The sequence below is a fragment of the Nomascus leucogenys genome, chromosome X (assembly GCF_006542625.1).
Source record: "Nomascus leucogenys isolate Asia chromosome X, Asia_NLE_v1, whole genome shotgun sequence".
NCBI lineage: Eukaryota > Metazoa > Chordata > Mammalia > Primates > Hylobatidae > Nomascus > Nomascus leucogenys.
Window position 1 is genome coordinate 140098278 of NC_044406.1, and position 26717 is coordinate 140124994.

Here is a 26717-nt window from a genome sequence, read left to right on the forward strand (position 1 = left end):
GGCAATAAGAGATAAAGCTAGAAAGGTTAATAGAGGCCAGAACTCATAGGAACTTGTATAAGAGTTTATCTTATTGGCAGTGGGGAGCCAAAGCTATAACATGATCATGTTTACATTTTTGAAAGATTAGTCTGGGAACAGTATGGAAGATGGATAGTAGGCAAGTAAGACAGAGCGAAGGAGTCAATTAGAAAGTCTTTTCAAGTTATCCAAGCAGGAGGTCTCAAGTGGCCCGGTCTAGAGTAGTGACAGTGGACATTGAAAGAAAGAGATTTCAGAGATACACAGAATTAATAGGACTTGCTAATAGATTGAAAGTTGAAAGATAGATCCCCTATAAATTATATGCAATTTTAAAATTCAAAGAGTTCTGGACAACAAGTTTACTTACTTAGTTAAGGTTTGTGACAAACTCTTTTGGCTGCAAAATGTTATCTGAACTATAATGAGTGTATAGTCATTATTTATGATCTTGTTTGCATTTTGCTGCATAAATATTAATGCATTTGATTACAGGATACTATCGCATACCCCCTGAGGTGTTACATCATATGTTTTATATGCATTTTCTAAATTGTCTTTTAATATACAAAACATTGTGAATTTCAAAACACTTTTGATCCCAAGGATTTAAAATATAGGATTGTGGACCTGTGCTATTTTTTGTATGATTTTGCTTTAAAACTTCCTTGTTCCATAGATATAACAAACTGTACATTAACTGTTGAGTAGATAGTGACTTTTCTTTTTCTAATATCCAGCTGAGATATATCTAGGAATGAAAATTTTGGTAGGGTTTGGGAAGAAGGAAGGAGTAACTTTGAAACATACTGAGGAAAGTTGTGGCTGTGCTACTGCAATAGATTTGAAAACAAGGTAAGGCAATTTGAGGGAAATGGAGGCTTAGAAAATAGAGGACACAGATGACTAAGAAATACTAGAAAAGATATAGCAAAGAAATGGGTTTGCAGTAAAGAAGATGAAATGTAGAAATAACATAAAAATTTGGTTTAAATTTATATGCATAGAACTGTTCATAGTATTCCCTTATTTTCCTTTTAATCAATGTCTATGCGATCTGTAGTGATCTCTACTCTTTCATTTCTTGATATTGGTGATTTATGTCTTCTCTCTCTTTTTTTTCTTTGCCTTGCTTAGAGGATTCACATGGTTTGGCTGTGTCTCCACGTAAATCTCATCTTGAATTGTAGCTCCCATAGTTCCCAAGTGTTGTGAGAGGGACACGGTGGGAGATAATTGAATCATGGGGATGGCTTCCCCCATACTGTTCTCACAGCAGTGAATAAGTCTCATGAGATCTGATGATTTTATAAGAGGAAACTCCTTTCGCTTGGTTCACATTCTCTCTCATCTGCCTCTATGTAAGACGTGCCATTTGCCTTCCACCATGATTGTGAGGCCTCCCCAGCCACGTGGAACTGTGAGTCCATGAAACCTCTTTTTCTTTGTAAAATACCCAGTCTCGGGTATGTCTTTATCAGCAGCATGAGAACAGACTAATACAAGGATTATAAATTTTAGTTTCAGTGAATTTTCTCTATTGATTTTTTTGTTTTCAATTTTATCGATTTCTAGTCTTTGTTGTTTCCTTTCTTCTGCTTTATCTGGGTTTGCTTTGCTCTTCTTTTTCTAGTTTCTTGGGGTGGAAATTTAGATTATCGAGTTGATATTTTTCTAATACAAGTGTTTAATTCTATAAAATGCCCTCTAAGCCCTGCTTTAGATATAAACCAAACATTTTATTATGTTATATTTTCATTTTCACTCAGTTCAAAATATTTCCTAATTTCTCTTTGACCCATTATTTAGACATGTGTTGTGTAATTTTTCTTTTCTTTTTTTTTTTTTTTTGAGACGGAGTTTTGCTCTTGTCACCCAGGCTGGAGTGCAATGGTGTGATCTCAGCTCACTGCAACCTCTGCCTCCCGGGCTCAAGCAATTCTCCTGCCTCAGCCTCCAAGTAGCTGGGATTACAGGTGCCCGGCACCATGCCTGGCTAGTTTTTGTATTTTTAGTGAAGATGGGGTTTCACCATGTTGGCCAGGCTGGTCTCGAACTCTTGACCTCAGGTGATCCACCTTCCTTGGCCTCCCAAAGTGCTGGGATTACAGGTGTGAGCCACCACGCCAGGCCGTGTTGTGGAATTTCTAAGTGTTGGAAAATTTTCTTGTTATCTTTCTGTTACTGATTTCTAGTTTAATTCATTTGTGGTCAGAGAGAATATTTTGTATACTTTAAATTATTTTAAATTGCCAAGTTTTGATTTATGACACAAGGGATGGTCTGTTTTTGTGAACAGTCCATGGGCACTTGAAAACAATTATATTCTGCTATTGTTGGGTGAAATGTTATGTAAACGTTAATTAGATCCTGTAGGTTGATTGCATCTTTGCTGATTTCTGCAAAGTCCTTCTGTCTAGACATCAGAGTAGAGTATTAAGTCCTCAGTGATTGTGGATTTGTTCATTTCTCCTTTCAGTCTGGTCAGTTTTTGCTTCATAGAATTTGAAACTCTGTTATTTGGTGTATACACATTTAGGATTATTATGTATTCTTGGTGGATTGATCCTTTTACCAATAAGTAATGTTCCCCTTTATTCCTGGCAATTTTCTTTGCTCTGAAGTCTACTTTGATATTAATGTAACAGCTTTCTTTTGAATAGTGTTTGTGTATTATATCTTCTCTCCATTCTTTTAGTTTTAAGTTGCCTATATCATTGTATTTGAAGTGAGTCTCTCGTCTACAGTGTAGAGTTGGGTTGTTTTAAAAATCCATTCTAAAAACCTCTGTCTTTTATTTGGTGTATTTAGAGCGATTGCACTTAATTTCATTATTGATGTTTGTATTTAGGTCTACCATTTTATTATTTTCTGTTTATCCCCTCTATTTTTGTTGTTGTTCCTCTGTTTCCTCTTTCCTGCCTTCTGGGTTCTTTGAACATTTGTTTTGTCCCACAGGACCTGTGACTGGAGTCACCTCAAAAGCAGGAGCAGAGGAGTTCCCACAATGGAGTGCCCCAAACCGTCCTGAGATGGGGCTGTTTGTGATTCCAAAGAAAGATGCACTAAGTGCCAGGGTGATCAGTCCAAAGCATGGACTGGTATGTCTGCAGATACAGGGGCAGGGGATGGAGTTTTTATTAAGGTTTAAGAAATTTGGCTCAATTGTGGGGCCAGTTTTTTTTTTCAGTGTTTTGGGTAACAAGCTAGATGCCTTTATTAGCACCTGGGAATGGTCAAGGCCTCAGTTTTTGTTCAGGCCTCCTGGCAAAAACCTGGAGTGGGCTGGGTCACAAAGTGATCAAGTCACTCTGTAATTTTCTGTCAAGACTCGGAAAGAAAGTTGGGGGAACTGGGGAAGCCCACAACATTTTTTAGTATCCCATTTTAATTTATATATTGTGATTTGAATTATATCTTCGTGTAGTTTCCTTTAGTGCTTACTCTGGCAATTACCAAACACATTTCACAGTGAGTTTAGAATCAATATTTGACCACTTCAGTTGTAATGTAGAAACATTAACACCATATGGGTCCAGCTTACCTTCTTCCCTTTATGTTATAGTTGTCTATAGATTACATCTACATACATCGAAAAACCATGCAGACAATCTTACACTTTTTGTTATCAACCATCAAACATGTTTTATAGAACTCAAGAGTGGCCAGGCACGATGGCTCACACCTGTAATCCCAGCACTTTGGAAGGCCAAGGTGGGCGGATCACTTGAGGTCATGAGTTCAGACCAGCCTGGCCAACGAGGCGAAACACCGTCTCTAACAAAAATACAAAAATTAGCTGGACTAGAAAGGAAATATATTCAGCAGTATAAATAAGGGACTCTTCTGTTTGTACCTATAAGGGAGTAAAACACGAGTGATAAGCTGATAAGGCTTTTGGCTCCAAAAGAAAAACCTGGCCTGAAGTGTCAAATAATATATCTCTTAGAGGGATTTATTCCAAATTAAAATTAGTGATAATTTGGAGAAATATTCCTAAAGTTTGAAGTAAGTCCTTGATTAGTTCTAACAATGATTAATATAGATAGGGATGAGTGAAGTTGAACAAAATTTGCATGTGTGTCTGATATCTCAATGTTTTTCTGTAGAAACGTTACCTACTTTTCAAAAACAAAATTTTTTTGGAAGGCATTGAGGTGGGGGACAGTGGTGAGGAACAGAGTTCCCATATACTTTTCTCTGTTCTCTCCAGGAACAGAGACATTATCTTACAAAGCTGCTGACCAGAAAAGGTCAGAGTCATGGTTAGCTAACATGTCTTCATCCTCCCAAGCCAAATCGCATAGAAGCCACTGGAGAACTAGTTTGGAATTCCGGCTTCACTACTAGGTAGTTGTAGGATTTTGGAGGAGCTGTACAGGTTCACTGAGCTTTAGTTTCCTCATTCACAATATGATGATACCAATTTCTTCCTCATATTATATATAAAGACATATCTATGTCTATATGCTTGATCGTACATTATCTGTGGAGATAAACCGGTAACAGTGATTGCCTCTGAGAAGAGAGACTTACTTTCCCATTGCATAATTCTTAGGCTTATGGTAGAATTTGTGCAAGTAGATGAAGCACTGCCTCACTGGGAAACACTCCAGTGAAATAAAGGACAGAAAAGAGCCCGAAGAATAATTACTTGGTTCTGTATGACACATGTGCTTTTAAAGGGTTGTAGTGTAGGATGACATTGGGTAAGTCCATGGGCCTAGAAGCCTAGGTGGAGTTCTTAGGATTTTGTATGTAGACTATGGAGTTTTGGAAACGTTTGAGCTGGAGAGAAGACATTCTGATCAAAGCTGGCTTTCAGGAAAGGCTGGTGCGACAGGCAGGGTATTTATTAGAATGAGGCCAGTGACCACTCTGAAACAGACACAAAGTAAGTTCCCTTCAAGGCGCAGGAAGCTCCCTGGGATGGTGAGACCAGAAAGGCACAGAAGCTGAACTCTCGTGATGGCGCTAGGTCCCAGGTTCGCTAGCATCCGAGAGGGGGATTGGGTCGCTCCAGAGGCCATCGTGAAGGCTGCTGCCAGTTCTAGGGTCGGGGTGGGGTCAGGCTAGGTCCCTATTCCTAGGGCTTTAGCACCGCTCACTCTCAAGACCCCTTTTCCCAGGAGGACGTATGGATTTTTCCTGTTGCTCCAGCTTCTCTTCCGCGGCCCTTCCACGCTTGTCACTTACTTGAGCGCAGCCAATCAGCACCTACAGGTTGGGCTACTTTCGGCCAAAGGAGAACGGGGGCTTGTGGGGGACCCTCCCTGCGCACCAATGAGTGTGCATGGAGAGGCGGGCCTGCAAGTGCCAACAAGCCAATCACGGAATCCCGGGGGCCGGCGGCCCGGAAGGCAGTCGCGCGCTCGCATCCCCAAGATGGCGGCCGTTAAGGACAGTTGTGGCAAAGGAGAAATGGCCACAGGGAATGGGCGGCGGCTCCACCTGGGGATTCCTGAGGCCGTGTTTGTGGTAAGAGGCACGCTGTTCCCTGGCATCTTGGCTTGAGGCCTTGGACTGCCCCTTTCTTCCCGGCTCCCACACAGGCCTCGACTGTTGGAAGGAGCTGAGCTAAGTGTTCAGGGAGGGGGCGCTCGGTCTGCTCTCACCCCTCGCACCTGGACAGATTGAGCTCTGCTGGGGGCCCGCCCGGAAGAAACGTTGCTCGAGAAGGCCCTAGAAGAGAACGGGGTGCGGCGCCGGGGCGAGGGGCGAGGGGCGAGGGGCGGCGGGTAGCAGGGCAGGGCGGCCTGAGGGACCTCCGGGCTGCCGCCGGTTTTCGCCCCCCTGCTGGTTGGAAAAGGGGAGGTGGTGAGGAGCTCTCGACTCAGCATGGATGCTGGAGAGACAGTACGATGAATAGGCAGAACAGCCAGTGCTAAGATGTGAAAACGGGGAATATCACTTTGTCTGTTGAAGGAATGCAGTGGTCTCGGGAATGTTGCCTCTGGGGAAATGGAAGAAAAGACCGATGGGAAAGTAGGATGATAGGGTGAGAGTGTAAAATCCTTCTGTGTCTTGCTAAGGAATTGAGGTTTTTCCAGTAGGCAACGGGCTGTCATCAGAAGGCCTTTCGTTTTAACTACATCATTCTAACAACTTAGTGGAGAATGAATTGTTGAGAGGGGAGGCTGAACCCTTGTGATGGCGCTAGGTCTCAGGTTCGCTAGTGTCCTAGAGGGGATCGGGTCGCTCCACAGGCCGTTCTGGAGGGCGCTGCCTGTTCTGGGTGGCTTTTTAAAAATGTTATTTTATGTATTTAATTTAGAAATGGTAGTTGAAAACTATTTGACTAATGAGAGAAAACATCTGACTGGCCCTCCAGGCCAGGTCATCTGTCTGTCCTCACTTAGCTACTATAAAAGCTTCATGGAAGTTTCTCAATCTTTTGGTTTGTACCTTACCTTACCTCTGCCTTTTTTACTAACCACGTCTTATATCCTTCTAAAGACTCATTTCTTTATACCACACTTGATATTGTATATTCGCATTTGCTGATTGAATTGATATTGTATATTCGCATTTGCTGATTCAATTTCGTAATTGGTTATTTTGTGTTTTTATGAGCTGTGTCATTTATTTCTCTACATTGATCTATTATCTAATCATAACAAGGAATAAAATTTGTTGAGTGCCAGGCACTTTCTTAATGATTTTACAAAACTCGAGGTGGTAGCTACTGTTATGCCCGTTTTTTAGATGATAAAACTTGAGTAACTTGCCCCAGGCCACACAGGATGTAAGTGAGGTATCCAGGATTTGAACTTGGGCAATCCGTGGAGGTCCACACCGGCAGCTTACCCCTCGTGCTCTGCTACTGGGAGGAGATGAGGTAGTTCTCATGAATCGCCCCACTTCTCCTGGTCATAGCATAGTGCCTGACACGTAGTATAAGCTCAAACTAAGTGTCTAATTGAATTTCCATAGTGCCTTAAATGTTACATTCATAGTGCTCAGCTATAGATGGCGTCTGAAATCTAACTCGGGAGGAGACACTTTATCTGAGGGCTTTATAATGTCTTGAAATGCTTTTTCCCTACAGTGTCGTGGTTATTTTTTTCTAGACCTTAAAATTTCTACCAACATAATGTAATAAGCAACCCAAATTTTATATAACTGTTTCTGTTTCCAAACTATTAATAATTGAAGTGACATGGTGTTGTAGAAAGATTATTGGCTTCTAAATAGACCAGGGTTTGAATCCTGGCTCTGCTTCCCAGTTGCTGCTTAACCTTAAGCATATTATTTTACCACTTTGAGCCTGAGTTTCTTTAACTGCAATAGGGATGACAATACTTAGAGAGTTGTTATGGGAACCAGAGAACATGCTTGCAGTATTGCAGTGTGGTAGGTGTCGAATAGGTATTAATGTTCATGATGATAGGAAGCAATATACCATAGTGGTTAGAAGTCAGACCCAGTCCATTCCCCAACCCCACTGAGGTAGTAATTTGTTTTCTTTCTGTGCTTGAATTGTTGTTTCACCATTGCCCATTTCATGACCTCTTCATCTTTCCACATCTAGTTCAGATATCATCTCCCTGTAGTTTTCTCTGACCTTTACCCCAAAACAAAATCCCTGGCACTTTGTGTCCCTATGGCACATTATGCTATAGATAGGTGTCACGTACTCTTATAAGCGTTTCACATATGCTAACTCATTTAATCCCTGGTGACGAAAAGGTACTTGTACAGATGATGAGGAAATTGAGGCAAAGAGAGGTTAAATAACTTCCCTAAGGTCAACTCATCTAATGAGTGGCGAAGCCGGGATTCAAACCAGGCACCTCCTGTCTCTTAACCACAGCCTATGCTGCTGTAGTTAATTCTTGCTAAACTCCAGCACCTAATAACATGTATCATGTGCCAGAAACTTACACTTCTTTCTCTTCCCTGCAGTGACCCTTCTAGGAAGATGGCATCTCTCTTTTACATACAGAACTCAGCCATTAACTCTCAGCCTCACCTTTTCAATTTCCTTTACTGTCTAGTTTGATGGCTTCATAGTTCACTCCCTTGCTGTGTTTCTCTTCCTTTTTCTTCCTTGTTTCAGCTAAGATATTCTCTGGTAGCTAGTAAATATGGATAAGAATAATGATGTGAAGATCTTAGAAGCTATAAGATAATTGAAGTTACTTATAATAAAGAACTAGAGTTCTGTAAAGTACTAGACGGCTCTTGTAGCATCTCTTTTAAGTTTCCATATATTTTCATCTTGTTTCTGATCCTTATCTAATTAACTAGCCTTTCTTCAAGGATCAGCATGTGGTATAAAAAATATTTCAACATCAGTTTTACTGCTTTTCTTTTGATCAGTTATTCCTGTTACAAAAGATTATTCTGTTTGCCTTTTAGGTTTACTTTGTTTCAGTTATTTGATACTGAAGGAAGCATTTGTGGATTGCCTTGGGAACCCAGTAACCATATTTAGTATGATTTCTATGGCAAAACTTGTTGAATTAAAAATAAGTAATAAAATTGATAATCTTGACATACAACCTGTAAAATCATTTTGTGAATAGGATGCATGAATAGGCAATGTATTTGATTGTTAATATTTTCATATTTACTACTAGGGATGCATGGGAAATGCATAAAGTGGTGGGCAAGATCATTCTTCTTTTCCTATTTTTGAATAAAAAATGAAGAGGAAAGTGAGAGAATAAATTAGCTATATAATATATATGTACCGTCTGAAATTGTCTCTAACTTTTTATAACTACAGGTTGAGCATCCTAAATCTGAAAATCTGAAATCCAGAATGCTCTAAAATCCAAAACTTTTTGAACACCAATATAATGCTCAAAGGAAATGCTCATTGGAGCATTTTGGACTTTGGATTTTTGGATTGGGGATGCTTAACTGGTATAATGTAAATATTCCAAAATAAAAAAAAAAATCTAAAATCCAAAACAATTCTGGTCCCAAGCATTTTAGATAAGGATGCTTAACCTGTACTTTTAGTTAAAAACAAACCTTTGGAGAAAAAGCTTTTTTTTCTTTTATGTTTTAAAAACAAAGCAGTCAAAAAATCTGAGTGGCATGAATTTTAAAATTTGTAAAGTATTATTTTTGATATTAAAGGAAGATGTAGATTCCTTCATGAAACAGCCTGGGAATGAGACTGCAGATACTGTATTAAAGAAGCTGGATGAACAGTACCAGAAGTATAAGTTTATGGAACTCAACCTTGCTCAAAAGAAAAGAAGGTAAGTGTAAAAATTTCTAAGTTTTGAAAATCTTATATGGCTTGAACTTTTAAAAAATTGAGATATAATTTACATATAATAAAATATTCAGATGTCAAGTGTTCAGTCCTCCAAGGTGGCTGTACCATACGAAATTTCCACCAGCAATGTAGAAGAGTTCCAGTTGTTCCATATCCTTGCCAACACTTGGTATTGCCAGTCTAAATGTGGTTTTGAAACCTTAATAGAATGGTTGTTAAGGACTGTATTCCAAAGCTTTCAAAATCATAACGTCTTATATGTCTACTTCTTCCTTCTAATTTTGCAAGGGAGATTAGAGACCCACAGAGTCTGGGCATAAGACTTAATTAGTTATGAAATCCCAAGATTTCATAACTAATAGGCATAGGAAAAAAGGTATCTGTACTCTCAACTCTTTATTTCCCTACATTATTTTATATAGCTTACAAAGTCAATTCATTGTAATAAATATTTACAGATCTCTGTTTTGTGCATGTGCCAGCATTCTTCTGTAAGATAAATATTTATGGAATGCCAGCTAGATGCCACGTACTGTTTTGGGTGAAATAACATCCAGTATCTGCTTTCAACAAGGACACAGGACTGGGCATGGTGGCCCAAACCTGTAATTCCAGCACTTTGGGAGGCTGAGGTGGGAGGATCACTTGAGTCCAGGAGTTCAAGACTAGCCTGGGCAACATAGGGAGACCCCGTCTCTACAAATAATTAAAAAATAATCAGGCCGGGCCCGGCGGCTCGCACCTGTAATCCCAGCACTTTGGGAGGCTGAGGTGGGCGGATTGCCTGAGCTCAGGAGTTTGAAACCACCCTGGGCAACATGGTGAAACCCCGTCTCTACTAAAATACAAATAAATTGGCCAGATGTGGCGGCACGTGCTTGTAATCCCAGCTACTCGGGAGGCTGAGTCGGGAGAATTGCTTGAGCCTGGGAGGCAGAGGTTGTAGTGAGTTGAGATTGTGCCACTGCACTCCAACCTGGGCGACAGAGTGAGACTCCATCTCAAAAATAATAATAGTAATAATTAGCTGGGTATGGTGGCATAAACCTGTAGTCACAGCTACTCTAGAGGCTGAGGTGGGAGGGTCGCCTGAACCCAGGACGTTGAGGCTGCAGTGAGATGTGATCATGCCTCTGTACTCCAGCCTCGGCAAAAGTGCGAGACCCAGTCTAAAAAGCAAACAAACCACACAAAAAACCAGGGACACAGTTTGGGGGAAATTATAGGTATATAAATAAAATTAGCACACAAAGTAGAACAGTAGAGGTACAGGGGATGGTAACTCATTACTTTGTACCAAAGCACGTCATTAACCTGGAGGGGCCAAGGAGGTTCAGAGGAAGCTTCTAAGAGGAACAGATAGCTGTATAGAATTTCAAAGATTAGTTGTGAGTTTGGAGGCAGACTAAAGTGAGGAAGGGGCAGTCTGGGCATAAGGCACCATTTATGCAAAGGTACAGAAGTTTGGAGATACATTTTCTCATTTGATTTTGGTGACAGTTGTACAAAGTTGAATATGTACTGAGTATTAGATGAGATGAAAAGTCATTGACATGGAAAGATGGAGAGTGTTAATGGACAGAAGCAAGATAGAAAACATTAAGAACAGTATGCTCTCGTTTTGGAAAAAAATGTATATATGCACAGGAATATCTGGAGAAATCCACACTAAAGACATATTAACAGTGGTAATCTCTGGGTAGTTAGAATATGGCATTTTTCTTGTTTTTGCTTATCTGTTTTCTTAATTTTTTACAATGTACATGTACTGCTTTTGTGATAGTAAAAGTTTATTTGAAAAAGAAAAATAAAGCCATTGCATTTGAGATCACCTACAGGGAGGTTACAGATAGAGAAGAAAATGTGCCTTGGGGCGGGGTGCAGTGGTTCATGCCTGTAATCCCAACACTTTGGGAGGCCGAGGTGGGCGGATCGCTTGAGCCCAGGAGTTCAAGACCAGTGTGGGCAATGTGGCAAAACCCTGTATCTACAAAAATTAGCTAGGTGTGGTGGTGCATACCTGCAGTTCCAGCTACTAGGGAAGCTGAGGTGAGAGTATGGCTTAAGCCAGGGAGGTTGAGGCTGCAGTCAGCTGTGAGTGTGCCACTGCACTCCAGCCTGGGCAACAGAGTGATGATACCCTGTCTCAAGAAAGGAAAAAAAAAAAAAAAAAAGGAAAAGAAAATGGGCCTTGGGACCAAGTCCTGGGAGAGGGGGAAATTTGTGTATCAAACTTACATTGCTCTTCTAACTAGTAAATTAATGATTGATAGACAAAAACAAACAAACAAAAAGTTATATTGGTAACACTACAACTGTGGTATATAGCAGGATACTCACTCTAGCTTAACATACGGTCTAGGCCTAAATGTGGGGAGAAGGGGTAAAAATTCGAAGCACTTAGGAAACATCAGTGAATGTTGGTGTTCTGGATGAGAACAGTGTTTGTCTAGTGTTTTAAAAGAGAATGGTAGAATTGGAGATAGTGAGTTAGGAAAATTTTCTTGAGTTTTACCTATTTTAATAGTGGGCTGGTTATTTTTTTGAGACAGGCTTTCTCTCTGTTGCCCAGGCCAGAGTGCAGTGGTGTGATCACAGCTTACTGCAGCCTTGACCTCCTGGGTTCAAGCAATTCTTCCACCTGTGTGGAAGATAAATGTCTTTGTCATTTATCTTTTGGCAATTAGATGGATAGCCATGAGTTCTTTGTTTCAGCTGTTAACGATTTTTATACCTGGTAGTTCTGGTTGGTTCTTCTTCATATTACCAGTATGCTTTCTTTTCTCTTTGTGGTATCTTTAAGTATTTAATGTATGGTTTTATCTTTTGGTATTTGTTAATTTTGTTTCATATGGTAGAGGTTGTTGAATTTATTGTCTTTATTTATTATGCTGATCAAATTATAATGTCTTTTCCCTGTCAGCTTAGATTCCCTCAGGGATATCAGCTACTTTGGCCAGTAATGTATGTGGAGGTGGGGGTAATTTAAGTCACTCCTGGTGGGTAGGGGTGGGAGGAATGCTGCTGGTATCCCAGTCTAAGGGCATAGCCATCAGATACATACTTCTCCCCAGTCAGGTAATTCCACCTCTGGGGGATTCTTTCCATTTCTGCTGTCTTCATTATCATCACAGGAGGGAAAGGGAGTCGGGAGAGGTGGGCTGCTGGGGACTAGTACTTGTAATTCTCAGCTTCCCAACTTGGCCCTCCCCCTGCCACTAGCCAATTCTGCCATTTTTCTGCCCTGTAGCAGTGATGAGGTAGGTAATGTGACTCCCTGGGGGCAGTTCAGAGGGAGAAAAGGAACACAGCTAGAACATTTTCTTTTAGCTTTATTCCTCTTTTGAAGGCTTGATTCACTTTCCTTCTAAGTTGCTGTCTCCCCTTTCACTGCTTTAGCCCCTCCTAGGACCTGGAGGTTTCCATTGTTGTTACAGTAACAATGACCTGGAGCTGGCAGAAGTGCCCTTTGACAGAAGAGTAGATAAAGAAGTTGTGTTTGTTATATTTGTAATGGAATAGTACACAGCAGTGAAAATGAAAGAACAAATCTTAGGATCTTGATTGAGTTTAAAACGCAAACCCCAGCCGGGCGCGGTGGCTCACGCCTGTAATCCCAGCACTTTGGGAGGCCGAGGCGGGTGGATCACCTGATGTCGGGAGTTCAAGACCAGCCTGATCAACATGGAGAAACCCCATCTCTACTAAAAATACAAAATCAGCTGGGCGTGGTGGTGCATGCCTGTAATCCCAGCTACTCGGGAAGCTGAGGCAGGAGAATCGCTTGAACCCAGAAGGCGGGGGTTGTGGTGAGCCGAGATCACGCCATTGCACTCCAGCCTGGGCAACATCATTACATGACCAAAAAATCTTGATCTGAACATACTCCTTATGTTTATCATTTGATAATACAGTCCAGTGAATAGAAATACTTAGCATTCATTGTTTCACTACAATTCAATCTGGATGCCATAGATTGCGCGAGTGTGCTTATTTTTGTATGATATGTTCATATGTGATACACATACAACATAAGGAGTATGTTCGTTTTCATTGTTGTGTTGGTCTCTAATAATATTTAGTACATTTACCTCGAAAGAACCAGAGCTTTGTTTTTATATCCTTAGTCTGTTTTGCTAGAAATTACATTTGACAGAGACCCTAGAACTTAATTTCTTGTGTTTAAATCAGTGATCCATTTATAATTTTAAGAACAATTGTTACCTCATTTGAAAACAAGAGCATTTATCAACATAAAAGTTAAGGAAGAAATACCCAAAGCTTAGAATCACTAAATTATACTGTATCATAATGTGGTGTGTTTGGCATTCAGATGATGGTGTACATTTTTCACAGTGTGACAAGTGCACATACTGAGAAGGTGTCACTGTGCTTTGCCTGGCATTTAGCTGACTGCGATGTACATGTGTGTATACTGACTGCACACACCAGGAGTAGCTATGTGCATCACTGGATAGGGGATTGGTGTCTTCTATTTTAGAATGTAACTTTTGAATCCATGTTATTTTTAAAATTAGTTTTAAAATTAATCTATTTAAAATGTCATTCTAGTCAAGTGCAGAACCTATGAATCACCTCTGGAATATAGTCTACTCTAGAAATATTAAATAACAATGGGGTATTTGACATAATAGAACAGAGCTTTGTCTTCATGGAATAGGCATTCCATAAACATTCGCTAGTATATCTTAAATATTTTTATTAAGTATTTATACTTTAAATATTTTATGAATATTTTATTAAATATATTTTCTTTAGGTAAATATTTCATTAAATATTTTATTTTTATAAATATATCTTAAATATTTCATCTCATATCTAAAAATATCTTAAGCATTTTATATCTATAAATAGCCCTCAAGAACACATTAGTAGAAAATGCAAAGTTAGTAAGACCATGTCCTGTTGTTTATTTTTGCTTGCAAAATACTAAGTTAGTCTTTTTCTTGTTCACAGGCTAAAAGGTCAGATTCCTGAAATTAAACAGACTTTGGAAATTCTAAAATACATGCAGAAGAAAAAAGTAAGTGCATTTTTGTTTGTAAATATGAGCAAACTAGGATATGTCAGCAGAAACTCGTCTTCTTTGACTCTTTGGTCACTGATATTTGATCTGTGCTGTGGAATCCAGTCTGCCTTCTTAAGCACATACAGTAATGTTATGATGTGCTTCTGTAGCAAATGTGGCTTTGTGGCCTTCCCCCAAAAGTCGAGTTTAATTCTAGGGCCCACACTTGGATTGCTTTGCTTATCTTTAGTGCTTGTGAAACTTAAATGCAATTTGAAATTGTTGTAGGTGTACAAAGAAAATGTCTTATTCTGTGCTAGCAGCATCTAGGGTTTTTTCTTTGTTGTTGTCTTTCTCTCTAAGAATAAGGAATTAGTCCAAGATTTATAGAGCTGGAAAGAATCTTAGAGATCATCTGTTTCAGGTTCTCATTTCATAGTTGAGGAAATGGTTACGGAGAGGTTATACTTGACCATTGTCTATGTAGTTAGTTACTGGCAGAACTAAATTTGAGAGTCTTCTAAGTCTTAATCCAGTATTCATTAAATAAAAACAGGTTGTAAAGATTAAATCTTGTAAGCATATTGTATTTAAAAGATTGTGTGTATGCTTATGATTTTGCTTGACTGGTAGAATAACTATTTCTAGTACATTTTAATATGTGGTGAACTTTGTAAGACTTCAGCAACTGATTGGGCATGAAGCACCAATGAAATAATAGAAGAATGGCTAATTCTTATAATAATGCTTTCTCCGTATGTCAGGCACTCGGGGGTGTGTGTGTGTGTATGTGTATGCTCAGTGCTTACCACTGACTTCATAGGTGTAGGGACTGTTATAATCCTCATTTTACAGATGAAGAACCTGAGATACAGAAGTTAAGTGAGATGCCAGATTTGTACAGCTAGTGAGTAGCTGAGCCAGAGTCCATACCCAGCCACCTGGGTCTAGCATTCATTTGTTTTAGCACTACAGTTAGCCTGCACGATGGTACTGTTTTAAATGTCCTAGGTTCAACTGTGCAGTCTCTCCTTTATAACCTTGGTATCAAACTGGCCTGTTTATGGTACTGTCATTTTTTTTTTGTCTTGAAGGAGTCCACCAACTCAATGGAGACCAGATTCTTGCTGGCAGATAACCTGTATTGCAAAGCTTCAGTTCCTCCTACCGATAAAGTGTGTCTGTGGTTGGGGGTGAGTAAATGTTCTAGCCACAGCTGATATATTTGTAAATATATTTGCTAGTATTTGCTAGTATTTTAATAGTATTGCTCGAGATGTATAAAGTGTTCATCTCCTTTTGATTGTGGAAGGGACAAAGGGACAGAGTTCAAGTGGTTCATATTAGAAACTGACTAGAATCAGAAGTGCGATGAAGATCGCAGCAAAAACATACTGAAGTCTCTCCCAATCAAGATAAAACTGATCAAACAAACCCCGCTTCTCTTCCAGTTAATGCTTTATCTCTCTTAAATATAATGGAGGAAGAGCAATAGAAGTAAAATAGAAGGTACTGCTGAACTTTGGATAAACGCTTCTTCCCATAAGAGTTTAATAATTCTAGAAAGATCCCTTTAAATTTAAGGGGAAAAAGAGTATTGCAAAAAGCTTGAGGTTAGAGTTTATTTTTTAAAACCATGTATTTCAGTTTTAGATTTCACTGAGCTTGTCTGTGATTTACCTATCTTGCTCTTCTCAGTCCTCTGACTATCCAGCTACCTGTCCATGGATCTTGTTACCTCAGGCGAGTTCTCATACAAAGTAGCAAGCCGAGTGTACTTCTACCAGCTGTCCTACTGGGAGGATTTCCCCTAGCACCTGTCCTGTAGGATCACTCTGGAGAGGCACTCTAGATTAGCCCAAGGAGGTTTGCTCAAAGTTTGTACAACATTTATATTTCACTATACAATCATAATTCCTACACTTAGTTCTGTATTTAAAAGGAAGGATTCAGTATTTATCACTAAGGCTTTTTAAAAAATAACTTTGAAGCATAGCAACTACACCTGAGTGTTTAAGGATTGAATGATTTACTGTATTCAGTTTTTTTGTAGAAATTGCATGACCTTTTGATTCACAAATTCAAGTGTTACTCTATTTCAGGAAAGATAATTTCTGTTGTGTACTTGAATGTGACTTTTGCCCCATTTCTTTTATTGTCTTTTGGGAATAATAAATATGCATATGTTCGATCTCCTTTATCTGTTTTCAGTACCTATCATGTTCTCTGTATTCAGTTATTTGATGTGTTTCATTCTGCGTGATTTCCTCTGGCTGCTTCCCCATGACTTTGTGTTTTCCCTTGTAGTTATTCTGTTTTGTTGCTTTTACTCTGTCTTTCATAACTGTTATTCTGTTTGTCTTTCTCTTCATTTTCTTTGCTGAGCTCTTCTTGCTGTTTTCATGTTTTTCTTCTTTTATTCCTCTTGAATGTTTAAATCCTCATTTCACCACTCATAGACTGGCACTTCCCACAATCTTCTCCATCTCAGTAAATGGCAGAATATTTTGCCCGGTTGCTCAGAACAAAAATCTTTGAGTCTTCTTTGACTCTTCTTTGTTTTATATCTCTCAACCAGTCCTTCAGCAAACCCCACTGGTTCCTTCTTCTGAATAGATCAAGAAGCCAACTATCTCTCACATCCTTACTGCTATTACCATGGTCCAGGCCACCTTTGTCTCTTGCCAGGACCTTGGGAATAATGTCTGTATTAGTTTTTAGGGGTGCGATAATAAAATTACCACAAACTGGGTGGCTTTAACAACTGAAATGGACTGTCTCACAGTTCTGGAGGCCAGAAGTCTGTGATGAGCCCCAGAATCAGGGTCGATTCCTTCTGAGAACTGTGAGGGAAAATCTGTTCTAGCCTTCTCTCTTGGCTTTGGTGTTTGCGGACAGTCTTTGGTATATTGATGTGTAGAAGCATCACTGTGATCTCCGCCTTCATCTTCACATGTATGCATGCATGTGTCCAAATTTCTCCTTTTGAAAGACCCTATCTCCAAATAAAGTCACATTCTGAGCTACTGAGGGTTAGGAGTCCAACTTATTTTTTGTTGGGGAGACAGAATTCAATCCATAATACCTTACTTCCACATAAGGTCACATTCACGAATATAAGGGGTTAAAACTTAAATGTATCTTTTTTGGGGACACTCTTTAACCCATAATAATACCCTAATTCACTGTCTTGCTTCTGCCTTTGCTGGAATTCCTAAAGCCTTTCTAGCACAGTGGTCAGATTAATGCTTTGAAATCTCAATCAGGTCATTGCATTATTCTGCCCAAAATCTTTGAATGGTTTCTTATCACATTCCGAGGAAAAGTCCAAGTTCTTTGAGTGGCTGACAAGTTCCTATACATCTGGTACTCTCTGGTACTTCTCTTTTTTTTTTTTGAGACAGAGTCTCACTCTGTCGCCCAGGCTGGAGTACAGTGTTGTGATCTCAGCTCACTGCAACCTCTGTCTCCCAGGCTCAAGCGATTCTTGCGCCTCAGCTTCCTGAGTAGCTGGGATCACAGGCACATGCCACCATGCCCAGCTAAATTTTTTGGTAGAGACGGCATTTTGCCATTTTGGCCACGTTGATCTCGAACTCCTGGCCTCAGGTGATCTGCCCACCTTGGCCTCCCAAAGTGCTGGGATAACAGGTATGAGCCACTGTGTCCAGTCTTTCTGTTCTTCACTTACTTCCTTGCTTGGCCACACTTGGACTTCTTGCCAGACTTAGAGCATGCTGGGAATGGCCCTGCCTCAGAAACTTTATTCTAGCTCTTTCCTCTGCTTAAGCTGCCAGAGTAATGCTTTTAAAACATGTCAGATCATTCCACTTTTCTGCTCAAGACTCCACTGGTTTCCCTGTCACCAAGGGTGGAATACAGAGGTGTCCTTTCCACAAGACAGCACTACTCCCTCTCAGCACTCATTTGTGCTCATTCTTTTGCTCGCTTTGCTGTAGCCATGGTGGCCCCCTAACTGTTCCTGGAACCTGCCAGTGTGGCCTCACATTTCTACTTCTGTATTGTTCACACTCAATCCTTTGAGTTCTCAGTTCCAATTGTTAGCTCCCCTAGGGACCTGCTATGATTTGTCTGTCAGCATTCCTTGGTTTCACTTGTACTGTTTATCTTATATTGTTTTCCTTCGAAGTACTTAGCATTCCCTGATATGTTATTGACTGGTGTATTTACCAGTTCCCTGACACATAATAAGTGCTCAGTAAAAATTTTTCTTGGGTGAATGAAATGACATTTTTGTTGGTTTTTCATCAGAGTTCATACATGCTAATGGTTAAAAGAGCAAATAGCAGCAGGCTACTGCTCCATCCCCAGATGCACCCATTTTTAATCATGTCTGTACATCTGTATGTACCTAAATATTGGGAATTTTGTTAATTGTTTTTACAAAAATGGGATATATATTGTATATTGTTCAGCACAGATGTCTTTATTTGTGAGTAGACACAGAGTTTGCCTCCTTTGTTTTGTTGGCTTACTATTCTGTGGTAGGGCTATGTGATAATATTCCCAAGTCAAGGGGTGTTTAGATTGTTTTAAAATTTCTTGTACAGTGAGCGGTGCTGTAGTAAATATTTTTGCACGTATAGACTTGTATACAAAGGCATATTTTTGTATGCTGCTTTGAAACGGAATTGTTGTGTCTGAGAGTATGCACATTTAACATGTTGATGGATACTATCAAATTGCTCTCCAGAAAAGACTACCAATTTTCATTTTCTCCAACAGTATATAAAAATACCCTTTTATTAACAATCTCACTCACATTTTTAGATTTTTGCTAGTTTTATAGGTGAAAATAGTATCATCTTACAGGTTTTTGTATGACAAAATGCTCATTTGTATTTCGTCTTCTGTTTGCCTTCCTGATTATGTTGTTGCTCCATTTTTCTGTTGGATTCTTTTTTTTTTGATAGACATTTAGGTCTTCTTTACATGTTATGTATTTCGGATGCAGAGTCTTCTCTTAATATTGCAGATACTTTTTCTTATCTGTCACTTGTCTTTTGTGGTACCCCTTAGAAGTTTTAAATTTTAATGTAATCGACTTTATCAGATATTTATAATTTTATCTTAACAATATACTCCTTTCACCAAATCTGCAAACATTTTCTTTTTCCTAATATTTATATACTTAAATTTTTTAGAAAACTTTTTTGTTAAGGATAACATGGAAAGATAAGCAACTCCTCAGGATAATGGGTGTGTGACTTCCAAAAAGAGGGCCTCCCAATGGCCAATAAACATATGAAAAGTTGTCCCACTTCATTAGTAAACAGGGAAATGCAAATTAAAAGCACAATGTGATCTCACTGTGTACCCACCGGAATGGTAGGGTGATACTAAGTGATGGTAGGACATGGAATAGTGAGAACACTGATTTACTGTTGGTGAAGGTGTAAATGGACACAGCCACTGGGGAAACTGGCAGTATCTGTTAAAGCAGAACATATGCATTGCCTACGCCATAGCAGTTCCATGCCTGTCTCGATCTCTTTCTGCCTTTTGCTATATATAAGAAATGTATAAATATTAACTAAAAGAAAGGTATAAGAATGTTCATATCAACTCTGTAGTAACCAAAACCTGGAAACAACCCAAATGTTCATCACAGTCGAATGGATGAGTAAATCATGGTGTGTTCAGACTGTGGAATACTATACAGTACAGAGGAGGAATGAACTGCTGCTACACGCCAGCACTGCAAGGGTGATTTTCACAAACAAGGTTGAGTGAAAGAAACTGCATAGCAAATTACCACAAACTCAGAGGCTTAAAACAATATCCATTATCTCCTAGCTGTATAGGTCAGAAATCCAGATGGGCTTGGCTGGGTCCTCTGTTCAGGGTCCCACAAAGCCAGAATTAAATTGTCAACAGGGCTGTACTCCTTACTAGCAGCTCTGGGGGAGAATTAGATTTCAGCCTTATTCACGTTATTGGCAAAATCCAGTTCTCTGTGGTTGAGGTCCCTGTTTCCTTGCTGCCTGTTGTCCAGGAGTCAGTCTCAGCTTCTAGAAGTCCTTTCTATTTTCAAAGCAGTGATATGACTAGTCTTTCTTACACTTCAGATCTTTCAAACTTCTCATTCCGCTGCCAGCCAGAAAAAGTTCTCTGCTCTTAAGGGCTCATATAACTAGATTAGGCCTACCTAGGCAGTCTGTATATTAAGGTCAAATCTGACAAATGATGTAAATATCTCATCAGAGTCACAGATTCCAGAGATTAGAATGAGACAGCTGTTATGGGAGCCATAATTCTTGCCTACTATAGAAGTCAGTCACAAAAGAGCACATATACTGTGTCATTCTGTTTATGTAAAGTTTTAATACAGGCAAAACTATGCTCTAAGTCAGGTTAATGGTTACCTTTGGGGTGGGGGTGCTGGTGGTAACTGGAAGTGTTCACAAGGAAGCTTTGGGGTGTTGGTGATAACCTGTCCTTGATCTGGATGCTGGTTCCACGAGTGTGTTAAGTTTGTGAAAATACATCAAGCTACATATTTATGATATGAATACTTTTCTATATGTATATAATATTAAATATAAACAAAAAAATCAGAAAACTGCATAAAGCAAAGTGTAAGTGAACGAATCTGTTATCAGGGTTCAACCAGAGAAATAGAACCAGTAGGATATAGCTAACCTGCATAAACTTGTGTACAAAGGTGCAGGTTAGTATGTGTGTACTTCATGATTTCATACTGTTACCTCCAATTCAAATTCAGGACAACAGAGTTTTCACTTTAGTTATTCCTCTGTTTTTTTTTTTTTGAGACGGAGTCTTGCTCTCTCGCCCAGGCTGGAGCACAGTGACATGATCTTGGGTCACTGCAACTTCCATCTCCTGGGTTCAAGCAATTCTCCTCCCTCAGCCTCCTGAGTAGCTGGGACTACAGGCATGCACCACCACGCCCAGCTAATTTTTGTATTTTTAGTAAAGACGGAGTTTCGCCACGTTGGCCAGGCTGGCCTTGAACTCCTGACCTCAAGTGATCCACTCATCTCAGCGTGCCAAGTGCTGGGATTACAGGTGTGAGCCACCACGCCCAGCCCCCGTTTCTTCTATATCAAGAATCCTGGTTTTCAGAAATACCAAGGGTGATAGAATTGAGCTAGACAACATTACTATTCACACACAAAGCATTCTTAGAATAACACCACCCAACACTGTTACCACTGACATTTTTGCATATGTTCTTCCTGTCCTTACCCATCCTTTATAAGGTTGTTCCCACATTGTTGGAGCACAGAGCCATTATATACTGTTTGCTCTCTCTTTTTCTCTCTCTCTCTCGTGTCTTTCATTTATTCTTGTTCTTCGTGTAAATATTCAATGCAGATCATAGTCTTTATGTTGATGTCCCCCCAGTCTCATTCGTCTGATAAGTAGATTGCCTTAAGATTTACGGGAATGATATTCCCTGAGTTATCTCATGTTGCTGACAACTTGTCTGTGACCTTTGTACTTGAAATTCAGTTTTGCTGGATATAATATCTTAAACTCACATTTTATTTCCTTGAGCATCTTATACAGTGCTCCATTTTCTTTTGTTGTAAAGCATCACTGTCAAAAAGTGTGATGGCAAACTGATTTCTTTCCTTTATGAGTGATGTGTTCTTTTTGCCTGGATGCTCAAAGGACTTTTGGGTCAATTTCTCCCAGGTATACAACGTACCCTTTCATTTCATTTTGTGTGTCATTTTACCCAGTGTGTGTGCGTGTGTGTGTGTGTGTGTGTGTGTGTGTGTGTAGTATGTGCATGTGTCACATTTCAGGAACATTTTGTTGAAATGAAGGATTTAGAAATTTTTGTGGTCCCCTGCTTTGGTTTTTTTTCTTTGTGGATTCTTGTTTTATTTATGTTCAGTCTTTGCTTATGTTGAATATTTTTGTCCTATCTGAATTTTAATACAGTTTTCTAATTACGGATTGGATTATTCAGTCAATAAGTATTTATTTGGCATTTACTTTGTGCCAAATACTTTCATGTTGTCTTGTTTAATCCTTACAACAATCCTTTGATTAATTTTAAAATTGCATTTGTGAGATGAGGAAAGTGGTTTAGGAAATGCCCAGTGGTAAGTCAGGTGATAGGGGGAGTTCAAAGCTGTAAAAGGTATGGCTTCCCAGTTCCAGGGTACATGCATCCCTGAATATTGGCAGTAACACTAGATCTTCAGAATGACAGGCGCATTACCTTGTCTTAATCCCTAACATCTGTCAGAAGTAGTAGGAAGGGACAAGTAAAAGCTAGCTGTCTTTTTTACCTGGTCAAATATAGATGATAATAAATGTCTTTGAAAAATTTTAAATTAATATCACATCTCAAGTTCAGAATTCATTTAAATTGATACAAACAACACTATTTAGTTTCACGATGGAGGTAGTAGAAAGATAGGATTTTGTATCTAAACATACTGATTTCTTATCCTGATTCTCCCATTTACCCACTAGCTATGCCAGCCAAGGAAACCTGAGCCTTCATTTCTTTAACTGTGAAGAAGATAACTTTGGCCTCAGCAGGGTTGAGGATTAAATGATACAATGTATGTAAACATATTCTTTAACCAAGGGGTCAGCAAACTTTCTGTAAAAGGTCAAATAGTAAATATTTTTGGTTTCGTAGATCACATGGTCTCTGTCTCAACCACTCAGTTTTGCCATTGTGGTATGAAAGCCTGAGTAGAGAATAGCTGGGCTCCAGTGAAACTTAACTTACAACAAAAGGCAGCGGCTGGATTTGACCTGAGGGCTGTAGTTTGCCCACACTTACTCTAACCTATAAAGCTCTGTGTAAATATTGAGTAATTGTCATGACTTTCTCTCTTCAGGCTAATGTAATGCTTGAATATGATATTGATGAAGCTCAGGCATTGTTGGAAAAGAATTTATCGACTGCCACAAAGAATCTTGATTCCCTTGAGGAAGACCTTGACTTTCTTCGAGATCAATTTACTACCACAGAAGTCAGTATCCTTTCTTAAAACAAAAAGCAAGGGAAAAAAGGAGAAAGATTTTTTTAAAAAAACATTCTTTCATGGGCAGAGGGAGAGCATTAGGAAAAATAGCTGATGCATGCTGGGCTTAATACCTAGGTGATGGGTTGATAGGTGCAGCAAACCACCACGGCACGCGTTTACCTGTGTAACAAACCTGCACATCCTGCACATGTACCCTAGAACTAAAAAAAAAATTAGAATGCAGAAAACCTCCCACATTCTTTCTTACATTGCTTTAGTGGGAAGAATTTCCTTATTAGGCTAATATAAGGTTATAGATTTTATAAGATAATAAATAAGATATTTGGAACTAGGATTTAAATAAGTTTGTAGATAGATTAGTGATTTTGAAATGTGATGTGGAAACAGCAAATTCACATAGGTGAATAAGTATTTTTCTTCCAACTATTTTCCCAAGACAACTTTATAACTGGTTAAATAGTTTAGTTTCACAAGCATTTGTTAAGGGTCTCCTATGTTCCTGTAACTGTGCTAAGCCATATGGGGCATGAAAATCAATTTTAGAAAAGAGTGGCAGTGCCTTTCTCTGTTAGAACTGTACATGTAAAACAGCTGAATGATAATTCATAGCAAACTATAAGTAAATTAACATATGCAACACCAAGGCAATTTAAACTTTGGGAAAGATGTAGGCTGGAGTTAGTTCAAAGAAGGCTTTGTTGAGAAGATAAAAGTTAGGCTGCTTTTTTAAAGGCGGCATAGGATTTAAAGATCAGCCGAGAGAAGAGGTGGGAGTAGGGTATTCTGGTCAAGGGGGAAGGCAAGCTCTTTGCCTTTCTTCTCTGGCCTGTCTTTTCCTCCTACTTCCTGTCACAGTCACTCAAGACAAAATCACGGGAGTCACCTTTCACACTTCTGTCTTCCTCACTACCAATAATAAATCAATTGCCAGATTCACATCAAATTTCCCTCATGAATCTCTCTGCCCATTACTGTTCTCGTTCTGGGACTCCAAAACCTGCACTCAGTAGCTTTTTAGGTTCCTCTCATTCCATCTGTCCTTCCCACTATCTCTAGTATGAATTTACTAGGTCACTCATTTTTATTCCTCTGGTTACAATATTTCAACGGTTCCTTGTTACTTATAAGATATACATATAGGCACTGTTGTGAAGTGCCCCCAGCCTGTCTCACCTCATGCCACTGACCTCTTCTTGCCTTTCCCCAGTGCATTACAGGTTCCAGATAACCCCAATCAGTTATTGTACACACTCCTCAATTGTGCCACACCCTTTGCATTTCTACGTTTTGTTCCTCCTAACTGGAATGACTTTCCCATATTTACAGGATGTGCTCTTTTTTTTACCCTTTTACCCTAAATATCTCAATTCAAGCATCAGAGCATTCCTGAACATTTCCTGATCCTCAGGGTGTTTCCTGTGTCCTTGCTTAACACATACTGCTTAGTTTTACCTTGCCAAACCGTGAGCTCTTCAAATGTAGGAGCTGCACTTTCTCTTCTTTTCCAGTGTGCAGCATGTGGCAGTTGTTTATGGTTGGCTGAGGGAAGGCAGGCCTGTTGGGGCCTAGTGCAGTGATCATCGTCATCTGATGGGTAGTGTGGAAACTTCATCCAGCTGCGAGATGATGAGGGCCTAGGACGGGTGGTGCTTGTGGAAAGGAAAAGATATTAAATGTGTGAGAAAAAACAGGATCCAGTGACTTAGATGGGTACCGGAGCCAAAAGCGAGGAAATCCTCTAAGATGAGTCCTACAAGCTTAGTTAAATGCCATTTGTTATTGCTAGTACTGCAAAGGTAGGAAAGGAAGGTGTGCAGACAAGTGAGGGAGCTAGGGTGGGCAGTCTCTGTTACATTGACTATTCTACTGGAGTCTAAGCTCCACAAGGGAAAGGACTTCACCTGTCTTATTCAGGGATTTGTACAGTGCCTAGTCAGAAATACAGTAGATGCTTAATAAACTTGTTAAGCCAAAGGGAGGGTAAGAGATAAAATTATTGATAATTGTACTAATATAAATATTACATGGCAGGATATGGGTTGAGTGATCTTTCAGATTTCTTGGGTGAGGGACTGTCTTTAAAACTATCGGGAGTGTCTAGTACATATTCGTTAACTATATCATAGTTGACTAGTTGACAGTTGACTAATACCATAGTAAACAGTGGGTTAACAATTGATTTGAGTCCTTAGTTTTGATAGAGTTTAATTATAATATTTTCCTAGCAATTGACATTATAGCAGGATGTCTTACAATACTATTTGTTACCAGTATTTGTGTATGTTTCATTTCTGTGTCTATGATTCATTGTGTGAGTGGAGTGAATACTTAGTCATTGCATGCATTATCTTTAGAATTGCATTTGCATTTTCTTTGACAATTCTTGCAGATATGGCCAGGGTTTATAATTGGGATGTAAAAAGAAGAAACAAGGATGACTCTACCAAGAACAAAGCATAATGCTGGCAATTAAAAATGTGATTCAGTTTTCCAAACATGTTATCTTAAATACCCCTTTATCCTTACAGGTTGACATAACTTTGAATGTTTTAACAGCAAGAATTTTAAGAAAAGATAAACACCATTTTATTTATTTATAAAGACAAAATTAGTTTCAAATATTTTTGACATTGTGATTTTTTTTTCACATTTCTCAGCAAAGCTAATGGTATTTTAATCATTATTTTTGCCTGTCATAAGAAAACTCTTAGCTGAAATGGCCGAAAACTGTGAGGCATGCTATGGAAGCTGAATGCCAGACGCTAGCACAGTTTACTTTTTCCCTTTCTAATTGGCTGATGTTACTCTCACTTGATGTGGTTAAACCATTTTAGAGGTAGAGAGGACAGTTTGAATATTTGTAAACTTGTTTTTCTTTGGTATATTTAGGACTTAGTGCTCCTCTGTTGCTATTGTCTTCTATAAGTGGGGTTTCATGACTTACTGCTTAACAAATAACTGTCTACTATGATATTCTGGACATTTTAGGAAATGGTAATTTGCCTTGCTACACATTAAGAGGGCTATTAAGACAACATTTTTTCTAACCTCAGATAAGTGCAGTGTCTTTGCAATGCCAACATAAGGGAGATCTTGGCCAACATGAAATAAAATTACTCATTCAAAACTCTGCCTAAGGTGATTTTGTAGTTCTTAACAGTTCTCCAAAGTATCTAGAACAGGAATGTTAAGATAAATGTAAATCTGCAATGGCTGAAAAGAGTTGTGAGCTTTTTTATTCATGATAAAACCTTATAGGAATAGTAAAAAAAATCCCTGTGGAAAGCTACTAGTACATTGACCAGTGCTGGGTGATACAGATTCTGATAAAAACATAAATGTATTAGTTCATCTCCGTGTAGTAAAAAGTATACTTATACAATGTTTTGTACTTGTATTTCATGAAATTAAAACAGTGATACTAAAACTA

The 26717-nt window shown here is 39.1% G+C and overlaps 1 protein-coding gene across 1 annotated transcript; it reads left to right on the plus strand.

The window, feature by feature from the left end:
- Nucleotides 1–5208: 5208 nt before the first annotated feature.
- On the plus strand, nucleotides 5209–26717 carry VBP1 (VHL binding protein 1). Its single transcript, XM_003279339.2, has 6 exons — nucleotides 5209–5499; nucleotides 9112–9236; nucleotides 14234–14300; nucleotides 15380–15478; nucleotides 23138–23276; nucleotides 25677–26717. Exons 1-6 carry the CDS (start codon nucleotides 5305–5307, stop codon nucleotides 25745–25747), a joined length of 696 nt encoding a protein of 231 aa, XP_003279387.1. The 5' UTR covers nucleotides 5209–5304; the 3' UTR covers nucleotides 25748–26717.